This window comes from Argiope bruennichi, chromosome 5 (assembly GCF_947563725.1).
Source record: "Argiope bruennichi chromosome 5, qqArgBrue1.1, whole genome shotgun sequence".
In the NCBI taxonomy this organism is placed as follows: domain Eukaryota; kingdom Metazoa; phylum Arthropoda; class Arachnida; order Araneae; family Araneidae; genus Argiope; species Argiope bruennichi.
In genome coordinates, this window is record NC_079155.1 from 55,000,193 (window position 1) to 55,015,227 (window position 15,035).

At 28.0% G+C, this 15,035-nt stretch overlaps 1 protein-coding gene across 1 annotated transcript in view; it reads right to left on the reverse strand.

The window, feature by feature from the left end:
* The window catches only part of LOC129968794 (myosin heavy chain, non-muscle-like), a 93,265-nt gene extending 81,015 nt beyond the window's left edge, over positions 1-12,250 (reverse strand). The window contains exon 1 of the mRNA XM_056083046.1: positions 11,673-12,250. Within this exon, the coding sequence (XP_055939021.1) occupies positions 11,673-12,029 (357 nt within the window). The 5' untranslated portion in view covers positions 12,030-12,250. The remainder of the gene's footprint in view (positions 1-11,672) is intronic.
* Positions 12,251-15,035: the final 2,785 nt, after the last annotated feature.

The following is a 15,035-nucleotide window of genomic DNA, read 5'->3' on the forward strand; positions in this document are numbered from 1 at the left end:
CGTCCTCTCAAATAATATCAAACACAGTGGTCCACGAACTCTACAACGAATAACAATAACAGATAAAACAACTAAAAATATACTACTAATTATAATTTTTACTAAACCTCTAATAACAATAACAGATTTAAGTGTCAATTGTTTTATGATCATAAAGAAAATTCTAATTCTCTTTTTTGAGAATCAATAGAACATACAAATTACATAACCGACTATTAAGAAACTAAAAACAGAGCAATATTTATGAAACCATACTATAAAGTAAATCTTTTTAGAGTCAAAAACTTTTAAAAGGAAGGAACATTGCATATGGAGAGCATCAATGCTGTTACATTCAAAACACCAATGAAACTAACTAGATTAACGAAAAATAAAGTTTAAATTGTAAAAAAATGAAGAAAAACAATGAATATGGACAGAAGACTTTATCAAGGGTCACCTTCAAGCAGGGATTCAAACAAGAGATTTTTTTCAGTAAGGGGTCTGACTTTGTCCAAGTATTAATCCTTCGTAACACGAAAACCTCAAGCAATTGGTTGTTTATTTCTTTATTTTGAAGAATCAATACATACAAAGCAAAGAAATTAAAAACAGACAATAAATAAAATAAACAACACCAAACATAAAATTATTTCAAAATTCCAACTAAGTAAAACCACAACAAAATCTAAGTTTCGGGTTGTGCATTTTGTTTATTGTCTGATTTTAATGTCTTTGCTTTGCGTACATTGATTCTTAAAAAACTCAATCACCTAGAATTTTCGGGTCATGAGGAGTCAATAATTGGAAAAAAGACAGACCCCCTCACTGAAAATGTCTCATGTTTGAATTCCTGCTTGAAGGTGACCTTGATAAAGTCTTCAGGTCATATTCACTTTTTCCTTCATTTTTTTTTTCTTTATCTTTTTTCGATTTAAACCTTATGTTTCACTAATCTGGATAACAGACTTTTAGTAATAATAAGCGATGTGTCGGAGTGGAAACGAATTTATTAAAAAAACGAATGAAAGATAACTGCAAACATTATTTCCAGTAAATTCATAGTTACCACATAATGTTAATACTGACAGTTAAAAATGGTTAAAATGATTTGTTATAAAATATCAATTTGAATAAGTATACATATGCGATTTCTGTTGGGAAAAAATCAGTAGCAACATAAAATGTCGGAGAAGTGATAAGCGTCTTGTATATTGGTAGTAGGTAAGTAAGATGGGAGAAAAATCGGAAGAGAACGTGACCCTTTCATTTCTATTAATGTGTTTCAGGTGGCTAATCACTTTTCCAGCATTTTGTGTCGCCATTGACTTTTCCAACACAAATTGCAAGTGAGCACCAGGCCTAAATAGAGATAATATGTTAGCAGGTGAATTATTTCCACTTGTTACACAACACTAATTGGCGCATGACCAGCTTATTAATACTCAATCATGTTGAATACACAATTGATTGACAATAATATTTTTTAAATCTAAACTTTTAAATTTATAAAATGATTATACTAATATGCTAGAAGTAAGCCCCTTGTTTTTAATTGGGCTTATTTGACTTAACAAGGCCACAATGGCCTCCTGCAGTCTCAAGACTGAAAGAAAAAAAGACGCAAATAAAAGCAAACAGTTATTATACAGCACAATAAATTGAATAATGCGTTCGTCTAAAAGATTTGAATTTGTTTTTTATAATCAGACACAATATAAAGCATATGCAGAAAAACGCGAGTGCTTCACCATAAAGAATTTTTCTTTTTATCTTTAAAATAGTTGTCAGCGAATTAATAAATTACAGAATTATTGTAGCAGTTCAAAGCGCTGTGATATTTAAAAAGGTAAAAGTAACATTAGTAATAAAATATAATAAAATATTAAAAATTAAAATAAAAAAACAACCATCATAATAATATAATGGTTGAGTAACGAATATAACAACGTTGCTATATTTTATTCATTGGAGTTCTTTAAATGAATCTTTAAAAGAAAATCATTCTTCATGAGATCCTCATAGAAGGAAAGAAGAGAAATATTATGATTCACCATATACAAATCAGTATGGTCTATACTGCATTGTTTCAGAGAAATAAGTTCTGATTTTGAAAATAAAATCATCTTTAAGAGTCAGTTTATACTTAACAGTGAAGCACTAAGTAACGCTTCTTAGGAGTTGCAATGTCACTTTGATCAATAAAGATCAAAATTATTCAATGTAAGTAACAGTAATGTGTGTTTTCAGAATGACTTTTCAACTTGATTGTCATCAAAATGGAAAATCAGAATCAAAAGCCATTCACTCATAAACAAGCAATACAGATTAATTTTAATATAAGATTTTTCTTTCCTACTATTTATTTACTATTAAAATTAAAAATTAATCAAAAATCCAAACTGCCAAAAAAAAAGGAGTGAGAGAGAGGTATTTGTATTAAATTGAAATTTCCGCTTGGTCAAAAAATGATTTTCCCGCTTTAGATGCCTACGTGAAACAAAATTAACACAATATAATAAAAAGAATGCTTTGAAGCACTGACTTTGAAACATTTCTCCGAAACATTACTATCACCACCATTATATTACCACTAGCCGCCTTTGGAATCAGCCAGTTCGCCCAGTTGATTGACTTTTTAAAAGATTAGTATAGAATAGTTAAGTCATATCCATTGTATATATTTAAGTCATACGGAAATAGTTAAATGATACGCGATTATCCATCTAACGACAGTAAAGCCTATTTCAGCGCTTGTTAAACATTTGATAAGCATTTCTTTCTTTCTTTGTACCTATTTCTTTTACACCTAGATTCCTCTAACAATTAAATGCCAGCTCTCTTCAACGTATTTCTAATAATATTTTGCAGCTCCATTAATTAGCGAAACACTGAATCCAGCGCAAATTAAAACATCCAATGACGCAGTTTGAAACGTCCATGTAGTGATTTGTTTACATTTCACTATTGCCATAGAGCCATTTCTGTGCCATGTACGTTAGCATTTTATATATATAGATTATTATTAATACCACCATTCGGTAAAAGATACGTAGAGGAAAGGGGGGGGGGGGAGTAGACTTCCCATTCCTGGCTATAAACATTTTTACCCTCCAAAAATACCATGAGTTGATACACTAAAAACAAATCTTACAAGAGGTATTTACACTCAAGACTCATAGATAACACAAGGATTAGAAAGAAAAATATACTTTTTCGTATTGAATTTCCAGATAACACATCACTAAACGTGCCAAGAAAAATTCTCATATTAACTTCTGGATTCGTTTCAGGCAAGTGCGAAAAAAATAACCAAGTTGTCAGGCGATGACAGAAAGGCGTTAAAAAATAAATGAGGAAAAAAAATAGACAGGCTATTAACTTTCACATTCATATTCCACTTGACAAGCCATAATTAAGATTCTGTTTTCAAAAAATTTTCCAAATAGCTCAGACTAAGATTAGAACACAAAAGTTCCACAATGTAAATCGATGTATTAAATAAATGTAAAAGTAATGTAAATTGATGCTAATAGTTCCCAATTTTTTTTTAAATTCGCGACGCCACTGCTGAATTTAGAATTTTCCATATTGCTCCATGTAAAACTCCGTGAAATACTTTTATCAAAATAATCAATTCTTGTTTGGGTTAGGCAAAATGATTTAAATACGTTTTATATCATATAAAAATTTTATAAGTAATGATAATAAAGATGATCCTGTTTAATACTGTACACTTTCTCAATTACTGGTCTTAAATGAGCCTTCAAACTTCATTAAATTAACCCTCTACATTCGAATAAGTAATTTGATACATAATTATTCACTTAATACATGGGTTTGTTTATTGTTCGAATATATATGATTTAAGTTGAATTTCTCTGAAAAATTAAGCTACGTCTTTTTACCATTCTGTCGGTATTTTTAACAATAAAAATTGAAAAATAAATAAATAAAACGTCAAAATGGGAACCGTCTTAAAAGGGTGCCTGAGAAATGAAAGGGTTCATTAAAATTAAAATAAGCAACCACCTGCGTTTTCTCTCTTCGATACCGATTTTCGAACGATACTTACAGTAACTGCTGACAATTCAACTTTAATACGTTTTAGATCATATAAAAATTTTATAAGTAATGATAATAAAGATGATCCTGTTAAACACCGTACACTTTCTCAATTACTGGTGTTACCCAATAAAAAATAATCAATGGAAGAAAAAATATATCTGGGCATTTAGCAAATCATTACGAAATTTATATAATATCTCGGGGCACCACTAAGGCGGAATCTTCCTTTTCAGAAGACCGTCATAGTACAGAGATAGGTAGCCACTGAAATGTATTAATTATTTATGTATTTATAATTCAATCATATCATTAAACCACAAACCATTCAAAAACCACAATTTCTTTAGATGCAATATTACTAAGTAAAAAAAAAAACTACAAATAATAATATCCAGTTAAAAAGAATAATTTGAATTTTCTGGTTAGCTATTTTAAACTGTCCCTCCATTTACAATTAATTAACACTTAATTTTAGCATTCTTCCTTACAATTATTCTTGCCATCAATACATCACATTATAGCTTTATACTAAGTAATCAACAATTTGGATCAAACAATCACCATGGAAAGAAGCTTTTGCAACATTAAATGTGATATAAACCATATTTAGATTCATAATAAAATTATTTATCATTACTGCTCTTTTATCAAGTAGTTCCTTTATTTTGTTACAATTGTCATTATTCAAAAATTGGTCGTTACTGAAATTATCATAAATGATGATAAGCGAGAAATAGCGATACAATTATTTTGGATTGCAAATTTCATTCGTTTGAAAATGCATAACATCGCTTAATCTAGTGCCTGATGTTTTGTATATAAAACTGGTTTGAGAGAGGGTTTTGTTTTTTTTAAATTTTGAAAATAACTTGAAAAAAAATCTTTCAAAATTATATAAATTAATGAAATACGATGCTTTCAAAGGATTTTCACAATATCTATATATTTTTTCACAAAAACAACGAATTTTGACTCTATACACAGATATATCTTTCACAAGACAGAACAGAGTTTCTTAGAGATTCCAGCCAATATATACTATATTTCTACGTACACCAAGAGAAAATAGTAAGTGGCATAAAATTCGAACGCGAGATTTGATAAAGTTCCACGTTTCAGATCTCTGAATTTGAAAAACACATTTTTGTCATTATATTTGTCTGTGAATATGGAAATTCAAAAATGATTTTAATTTTAGTTTACTTTCAAAAAATGCAAAACTATAGTGAACATAGAAACGCGATAACTCAAATTGCAGTGACTTAAATATATGAAATGTGGCTTGTTATCTATAATATATGTATTACCAATTATAGTTCTATGTAAAACTCTGTTTTCAGTCAGTCAAAAAAAAAAAAAAAAGTGTCCAAAATACAAATTTGATTTTCTGGCGATTAATCGCCAAAGATCGCATAAACTTCACAAAATCGTACTTCAGTAAAAGCGATATATCCACACTAAAAATCGATCTTTTGTAATTACTGTTAGCCACTGGCAAGCAGTTAATAAACAAATACTGGTTTTCGGTTTCACACCAAATAGTACAAAATTCTCATGTATGAAAATAAAAATCTGAGCATTCTTGGTTTTTTTAGACTTGCCCAAAGTCCATAGTTTTATAAGAGGGGATAATATCTGTATTAGAGAGTATCTTGAAAGTTAAATTCACTCATTCTTATTTAAAGTTATTTAATTATAATTCTTATTTAAAGTTATTATTGTCATTAATTAATGTTGCATTTTTTATGATCAGTAGAGAAAATTGGTTATAAAAATGAGATAATGTTTTTTCCCCCTCTTTCAGATCAAAATATATTTAGTTACGAACTGAAAAAATTTGAGATGTCATGAACTTGATTATAACAAATAGCCCATTGCATAACATAGTCCTTAACATATTTATATAGAGTAATATTGCTTAAGGTTTTGACAATCATTTGGAAATTTCAAAATGCAGGCATTATCGCATTTGAATTTCTTACTTACATGACAAAGTACTCTTTCCATTTTCTTAGTCTAACTAGATAGCTAAATAGGAAATTGTTTGACTGCCATATATAATTTTTTCCCCTTAACACTTTTACAATTAGTTTCAGAGGGGGGAGAGGATTCAATTATCCCTTACAACTGTGTCATATTTACATCAAACATTATAGAAAAGAAACACTGAAAGTTTATATTCAAACATGAAATTGATTGCTGTGCAGTAAAATAAAGTTCCAAAACTTGGAAATTAATAACAATTTTGAATATCATGTTTTTATTCATAAAATACATAAATACATCAAATTTGCTTCAAGAAATAATTTGTAATCAATAGAAAAAATTATTAAAAATTTTGATCATTTAAAATAAGATTGAAATAGTCAAACGTATATACAAATTCTTTATACATTTAACACTACATATTACTACAGAATCTTTTAAAATTTTATTTGACATAAGGCAGGAAGGGAGGAGGGACATTATGAGCTCAGTTTCAAAAATCACAACATAAGAAAAAAAAAAAATTTAGATCTCGAATATAAATGCAATGCATGCATACAGTATTACCATGATTTTATGCTCTTGTTTTAAGTGTTTTCCCATCGTTTAGAATTACGCTTTTTGTTAGTCTTCTAAGAATTTCAAGGAATCCATAAAAATTTTCTATAATTTATACTCTTCACACATTTTATTATTCCTCAGGTACCTTGAAAAGAATAAAAGAGGAGTTATACTGTATTTTCAAATTATTATAATCAATAAAGCAAAAGGTAAAAAATTTTCAAGAATTATTGAAATTTAATTGAATTAACTCATTTCAAAGAGTTGTTTACTGTTTTTGCCAGTCAATTTTTTGGAAGGATAAATATATTAGGTATAGCTGAATTTTTTTTTTTTTTTTTTTTTCCCCCATCTGAATATTCAAAATAATTAACAAGACAATTTGATGTGGACAATGTTATATATATATAAATTTGCCCCTCAAATATCAGACCTTCAAGTGTATAAAAAAATGTTTAAAACTGAATTTTATAAGAAAGATTACCAATAGAATCTGAAAACTATCTACCACAGTTAAAATTCCTCTCAATAGGGCTTGTCAGGTCATTTCTGATATAAAAATGCAATCAATGATATCAATGTTCAAGGGTATTTTATATTCTCTTTGATATATGATCCATATAATTAGTCTTTAAAGAAAAAGTTACTTCAAAACAAAATTTGAAAATAATAATAAGTAATTTCACAAATGATGCAATTTTAATTTTGAGAAAGTAAAAAAAAAAAAAAAAAATGGAATTCAATATTATGATTACCTATGGTAAAGCTTAAAGAAGCTTATTCGCTGTAATGTGTATAACAAGAATAAAGAAAAAACTTCATTATTTAGAAAAGACACAATAATTATTATCAAACAAATTTACCTATTAATACTGAATCCTGATCGCATAGTTTAAAATTTCTTTATGAAATAAATATAAAGTATGATCCTTGGCATCCTTAAAACTTTTTGAACAAATCAATAATATCTACTTCAAATTACAAATTCAATGAAAGAAAAAAATGTGTTCACCTTCACATCATAATGGATGCAGCATTAGTTATCTAATTATCCTTTATACACAAAGAGTAATTATTCTTGTACAATTTTATTCATAAAGAAATGCAATAATATATGTGATGATAAAATAGAAGCTAAGAATAAAACTAACTGCTGGATAATTAAAAGTTTTACAGACTTACCATATCATATAATTGATTATCTAAATTTTTAACAGTATAAGTGCATCAGATTTGATCAGAGGAAATAATTTTTTTACATCATGTATTAGATGAATGCTGAAACTCTAGCAATTATAGTTTTTTTATATGGGTATTAGCCTTTTACCTTAAGATAATGAGGAACTCAAAATTTATTTGATGCATAAGCATAGCTAGGATGATTGCATGTTTATAATACTGTAGCCTTATTCCAAAGGCAATATAAACAGGAACTTCACACAATTTCGCACTTTCGGCCTCACATTGTTAATATGAGAATCTCATGTTGGGAAATTTATTATATAATCAAGCTTAACATTTGAAATTAATCCCATGACTTAGCTGAAGAGAGCAACTCTTTCTTACAAATAACATAAATACCATAAGCCTAAAGGTAACAAATATAACAATTGATACAGAGCAACAATTCAAAGAATTATATGTATTTCTTTTTTTAAAATGTTTGGACATAAAGCTAACAGACTACTTCTGAACTAAATAGTTAAGAAGGGGAAAAAACAATTAAAAAAATTTTTTTACTCACACCATAAAAACTTTCTTATACACAGATAAATTAATGCTTATAAATTGCCCGGGCCAATGCAATAATAATACCAAATAACAAACTCCGATACTTATACATTTGAACAAAACAACTACAAAATATTTAAGGAAATAATCAAAAATTTAATGTTAACAATAAATATTTTTTTCTAATTTTATTCGGATTCTTTAAATGTTTAGTTTCCACATTCATCAATTTAATGATCACTAAATAATAGTACTGCAATTATATTTTGTGATTTATAATTATCATAACATTAAATTGCATAACTTAATCAGAAATTGCCCCCATGAGTTTAACTAAAATTCATTAAATGGAAATCATCAAGCAAATATTATTTATTTTTATCAAGCAAAAACTATTTTTTTTAACTCAAGTATCAACAAATGGACTCATTAACTATATTACAATTATAACAATCTATTCTCAAAATAGACCACATCAATAAAGAAAATTGAATAGTTATAAATATGATGAATACACATCTTTCTAATTAATTTTATTAAATATTTACACTCTTTCCAATGAACTTTAGAGCTCTAAATAAGTTTGATAATACTTTCTTTGTTGCGTATATAAAAGAAAAAGACAAATTCTTTTGCTACATAAACTGCTGATGTCTAAAGTCTGTTTGAATCAATGTTCTAAGTTTATCTTTAAAAGAATCTTAGCTACTCATAAGATTTTTTCCAGTTCAAGCACCTTACCCTATTCTTGTACTTAAACCCTTCCATGTATAAAGAAAAGAATAGTAACTCTTTATTTTTATGTAGTATTTGATTTTGATTTATTTTTACAAATATTACTCTTTTTTATTTTAGTTACCTAGGTTGCTATTTAATTTTTTCTCCACTCTCATGTTTCAGATACCTTTAATTTCTTTTGTTGTTACTATTTCACACAACTTTTAAAATGGGTGTGTCTTCTAAATTGAACAAAATTGCATTAGACTTGCTGAATACAGTAGATATAAATTATGATCTCTAAAAATGGAAAAAAAGAAAAACTAATTTTTACAAAATAAGAATTTATAATAAAAAATAGAATCTACTTTTGTCCCACTGCTGCTAATTATAAAAACAAAAAGGTCAAAAATTAATTACCAATTACAGTATAGATCAAAAATGGAAATTAAGATAAAAACTGATTAAATAATTTTGCAATTTTCATAAATGTTTAAATGATCTCCAATTAAAATAAATTTTTATAGGGATTATATATATATATATATATATATATATATATATATATATATATATATATATAAATTTTTGTCACAGACACCAAAGCTTTTTGTTTTCCATTATTCAGAATGATTGATTAATGCTTTGCAAAAAAAATAAACACATAATTTCTAAAAAAATGGGAAAATTAAGTATCATTTATCAGAGTAATATTTACAATAAACAGTAATAATAATTTGTAACAATATACTATTACTTTCAAGACAGTTTCTTTCATTTAAATATTGTCAATTTTTTAATTAAAAAAACAAGAATAATTTCAATATTTTTAGTTTTATAATTATATTAATTGTATTAGGTTATTAGGTTTATAATTATATTATTAAGTTTACAATTATTTTAGTAAAAATATCAATTATATACATTATTTAGTTAGAAAATGAAAATTCATAATGTGAATTTAAAAAAAAAACAACTTAAGTTGCATTTCCATATTAAAACAACTTTCTTACATAACATAAACTATAAAATAAAGAGACAACTTGTATAAAAATCTCATAACTTCTAATAAGAATCTTCTCATAATTACATGAAATAACTAATCCTTTAACAGTTATTGTCAGTTTCCATACATTTTAATAGAAAGTGATAATGAATTCAAATAATTTTTGTGAAAAAAATGACTGATTTTTTTTTCTTTTTTTTTGCATTTCAATTTTTAGAAGTTTATTATCCTGTATACACGGTTATTTTTCCAATGCACTAGAAAATAAACATCAAAGATATTTTATTCTCTTATAATTTCAATAATAACAGCTTTTAGTACTTTTCAGTGCTCATAACAGAGATAATACTTTTATATAAAATCAATAGCCTCTCAAATGTATGTGAGTAGCTGCAAGAAATCTCATGTGTAGATGAAGAAATTGATAAAAAAAATAACACTTTATTTTGCTGCATAAAATTAAAATAATTGAAGCAATAGGTAAAATATTGTCTGTTCTTTAATCAAGAAAATCATATTTTCATCAAAAAATCTTACTGTTTTTCAATCAAATTCTTTTCTACAGATTCAACATTAACACAAACAAAATTATGCAGCAAGTCAAAAATGTAACCCAATTTCCCAATTTATATAACAGCCCTCAATTTAAAAAAAAAAATCTAAAAATAACTGAAATCAATTTTGAACTCTGACACAAGTTTAACTTTGTTTTAGAATTTAGCTTTGGTATAGAGCCCCATAAGTGATATTTTATAATAGCGACTTTTTTTGTGGCTTTGTCATATATTGTATCGTTAGTATCATCAATGAAACTCTATATTTAAGCTGTACCTTTTCTCATTATAATTGCCTATTCTAATCTGAAGTTAAACCACAAAAATCAAATATATTAATTCATAAAAGGAAAAAATATTTACTAAAAAGGGACTATTAAAACCCAAAAAAAATTCTACAACAGGCAGGTGTAATTTATAGAAAGAAGGATATTTTTCACATAAACCACATATTTTTAATAAAATATAAAAATTTCTTATATTCTGAACAATAGAAAAAATTAATTCAGTGCATTATCACCCAAAAGATCTCTTTTTTGAAATAGTTTTTTAAATGGTATGTTTAATTTCACACATTTAGATATTCACTGAAAATATTTAGACAGAACTCAAACTTTAACATACGAAACCGTAAGTAATATTCAATAATCCAGTAATCTCGTATTATACTCCTGTATAATTTTCAAGCATGTAATTATCAAACATTTGAAGTCTAGTTTTAAAAAATAAGTTTTTGGTGAAAGCATTTTTTTTATAACATAATAGTCAAGAATTGAAAGTTATTTCATTACCTCATTACAAATAATAAAAAACAATTAACACATAAAAGATACTGAAAAATTTTGAGCAATTAACTTTTGTCAACTTATTTTAAAATGCAAATGTGTAAATTAAGCAGAAGGGAAATCCTGAAAGAGAATATTTAGCCATCCAAAACATTATCAAGAAAAATAAAATTAAAAGCAACTGTTACAAATTTGTGATGTCGATCATATCCGAATTAAACTGCTCAAAACATTAGATTTAAAATCAAATATAGCTGAAGGAAAGAGATAAATGGCAATACTTACATATATAAGCCCTGAGTAGTACCGGTCTTTTAGATTATGCAAAACAGAAGCTTCATTCAAACATGTCAACTCAGCCATATCTTCGACTTTAGAAAAGCGTGGTGGATTCATTTTTTGTACATCATCTTTTGCTACAACACATCTTTTATTTGTTTCTATGATCTCTACTTCCAATTCATCAAATTTTTCTTTCTTAATACTAGCAGCAACAAATCCATGGACTTCATGTGGTATCCAAATCAATCTTTTGGCTGTCCAATCTGCTTGAGCGGTTGGATCATTTATTAATTTACGATCAACCACCAAGTATTTTAATTCAGGATCGTTCATATCATAATTTACTCCAGGATCCGCCATTTTTCACTGCTTAATGATTTACGTCGAAATGTTTAGATATTACTGATGGCTGTCACGAATTGTAATGACAAAGATTGTGTTTCAACTTTAGACCTGAAGCACAACACAACACTAAACAGAAGCAAGATTTTGTCATGGGTAAATGCGAGTTTAAAGAGCGAGGCGTTACTTTCCCAGCACTTATGCTTCACATGACATCTGTCGTCGGCCTTTGCCGTAGGTTTCGCTGAGAGAAAAAAAAATTAAAAATTCCGGTTACAGTATAACAGTCATAAATATTTCTGATGTTTGTTAAAAGGCTGGATGCAGAAACAAAATAAAGTTAATTTACCTGAACGAAAATTATAATAATTTAACTCTCTTCCTTCAAGTTTTAAAAATTAATTTTAACTCTTTAACTCAATATGTACAACTGAAATTTTATGAAAAAGAATAATTATTGCAAAAAATACATTTCAAATGTCATCTCCAAAAAGCAGAATCCAAATAACGATTTTCATTTAGCATATTTCGTCTACTCCAAATTTTCGAAAGAAAGTTTTACAAATGCATGTCTCACGTTATGAATGTTAAAAACAAAATTTAGTAAAAATTGATCTTTTGTACACTTGTCAAGTTATACCCCTGATTCAAAAAGAACTTTACACCACCTACACTTGAAAACGAAAATGGAATTACACTGTTTAATCTATGCGCAGAAACCGATGAAAAATTTTGAAGTGCTAAACGATTGTTGATTAACAAAAGTAAGAAAAGTAGAATTTTTTAAAGAAGTTAGCGGCATGGTAAGAGTAGCAGGGAGAAATAAGCAGGCTGAATTTTAGATTGTCATTATTTGGTGATTTAAAAGCTTTTTTGTATCAATTTCTATATTACCTCCGAAAGATCCTATTCTGTGACAATTTCTCTCATCAGATGTCACCAATCGCAACTAGATGAGGACTATTTTGTTTACATATCTTATTAACATGCTTTTCTATGGTGAGAATAAAAGAAACATTAATACACGCATGGGTATTTCCTGACGCTTTTTCTACTTCTAAATTCTCAGTGATCATGTCGAAGAGCATGCGTAACTTTATTCGGATCATTTCCTTAATCCTGCCATGATTAAATATGCTTTCCATAGCTTTGCGATTTTAAAGGTGGGTTTACAAGAGGCTAACAGTTGCGCGCAATTGTTGTCTCTCTGCTGTTGTCCCTGTATTGTCCCCGTGTGAACAGTTGAGACAACGTCGATGGGACAATGGCTAATAGTTATCCCAACCGGACAACCATTAGCCATTGTCCCGTTGCAGTCACGAGATTTTCCTAAAGTAGGCGTGACCTTCTATTGCACGCAATAGTTGGCTTCCTGTGAACCCAGCTTAAAATTCTATAGCAAAGAAAAATTCTCTCATCCGGATACTTGACAAAAAAAAGGGGGGATCATATAAAAGTGCCATACGTATTCTGAAAGCATCATAATAGAGAGATAAAGGAATAATCTCGCATAACATAGGTCCATATCCCTCTAAAATCCAAAAAATTAAAATTTCATTTTTCCAATTTTTTTATTATGATTTTTAAAGCATTCGGCCGCGTGTTTTTTAGAAGAATCTACAAGTTTCGGACCTATATGAATGTGAAATAACGCATTTTTATAATCAAGTCTGTCTATCTATGAATATGATAATGCAAAACTGCTTTGAGCTAAGTGGACAAAATTTCATACGAAATCTTTACATCAAACTTCTACATTTCTTGCAAATTTTGAAAAAAAAAATCCATTTAAAAGAAATTTTTTGCTGAACAAAAAATGAACGAAACGTAAAGAGCGAGTAGTGAAATAATGAACAAAACGTAAAGATCTAGATACATAAAATTTGGGACTCATTTTAAACATTTAAATGGTAGATCTGTATAGAATGTTGAATCCAGTTCCCCAGAAAATTGAACGTCTGTTGGTCTGTATATTCGTAGACATTTAAATTCTATAATTCAAACACGCAACGATATAGTTAAATAAAATTTGATGCGTAAAATATAAGTATATGTAAAATTTTAGTTTTAATTAGTCAACAACAACAAAAAAAAAGATCTAAAATAAACACTCACTTTTTTTTTTCTTTTACGGAGCACAACTTACTCATGTATGTGATTCTGAAAATTAAAATCTCACTACTCGTAATGCTCAGTCTTACCCGTCCAAAGCTTTTAATGCTGATGGAGAGGAGATTATATCTTTATTAGACTATATACGAAAAAATTCTGGGAAAGATCATTCTCTTTCTTTTCACTTTATGTATCAGAAAGAAAATTGATTTAAAATACATGAAACTGTGGTTTCATGTAAAAGAAGGTTTTGTTTGAAAAAGATCTCATGGACAATTGATAATAATTAAGATTCACGCATACTACCGCAATTCGTACAACGTAATACGATTTGGATTCTGGGAAATAATTTAGCAAAATAAATAAAAGGCCACTCAGATATATAATTCAACTAGCAGTACCCGCACAGCGTTGCCCGTGGCATTACATTCAAGATGAAAAATTAGCTTCAAACTTAAGTCTAGCCTCCAGCCGATATGACATGAGAATGTCGAGCGGAATCAAAAAGAAATCATCAAAAATAACTTCAAAACAATTTTTAGCTAAATTTTGATATACAGTCATTTGGCGCCTTGCGAGGTTGGCAATTTTTCTGTGGCGCTTTTGCTACTGTTACACTATTGCTTCTGTTCTTGCCACATTTAGCCATTAAGCAAAAATTTGGCAATAAACTATTTTTTTTAGCAAAAATGACTATATATCAAAGTTGGGATGAACCGGAGTTTAACCCGTAAGACCGTTGTTGGCGTTTTTTGAAAATTGAGCCAAGCAGGGGGTTAAACTCCGGTCGTACCCAAAGTTGTTCCAGATTCCCTAAAAATATACAATAGAAAAACTGTTTTAAAATTTAAAAATATACAAATAACTCGTTGTGCCCACTGTTCCACACTTGTTTATCAACGCTGTATAATC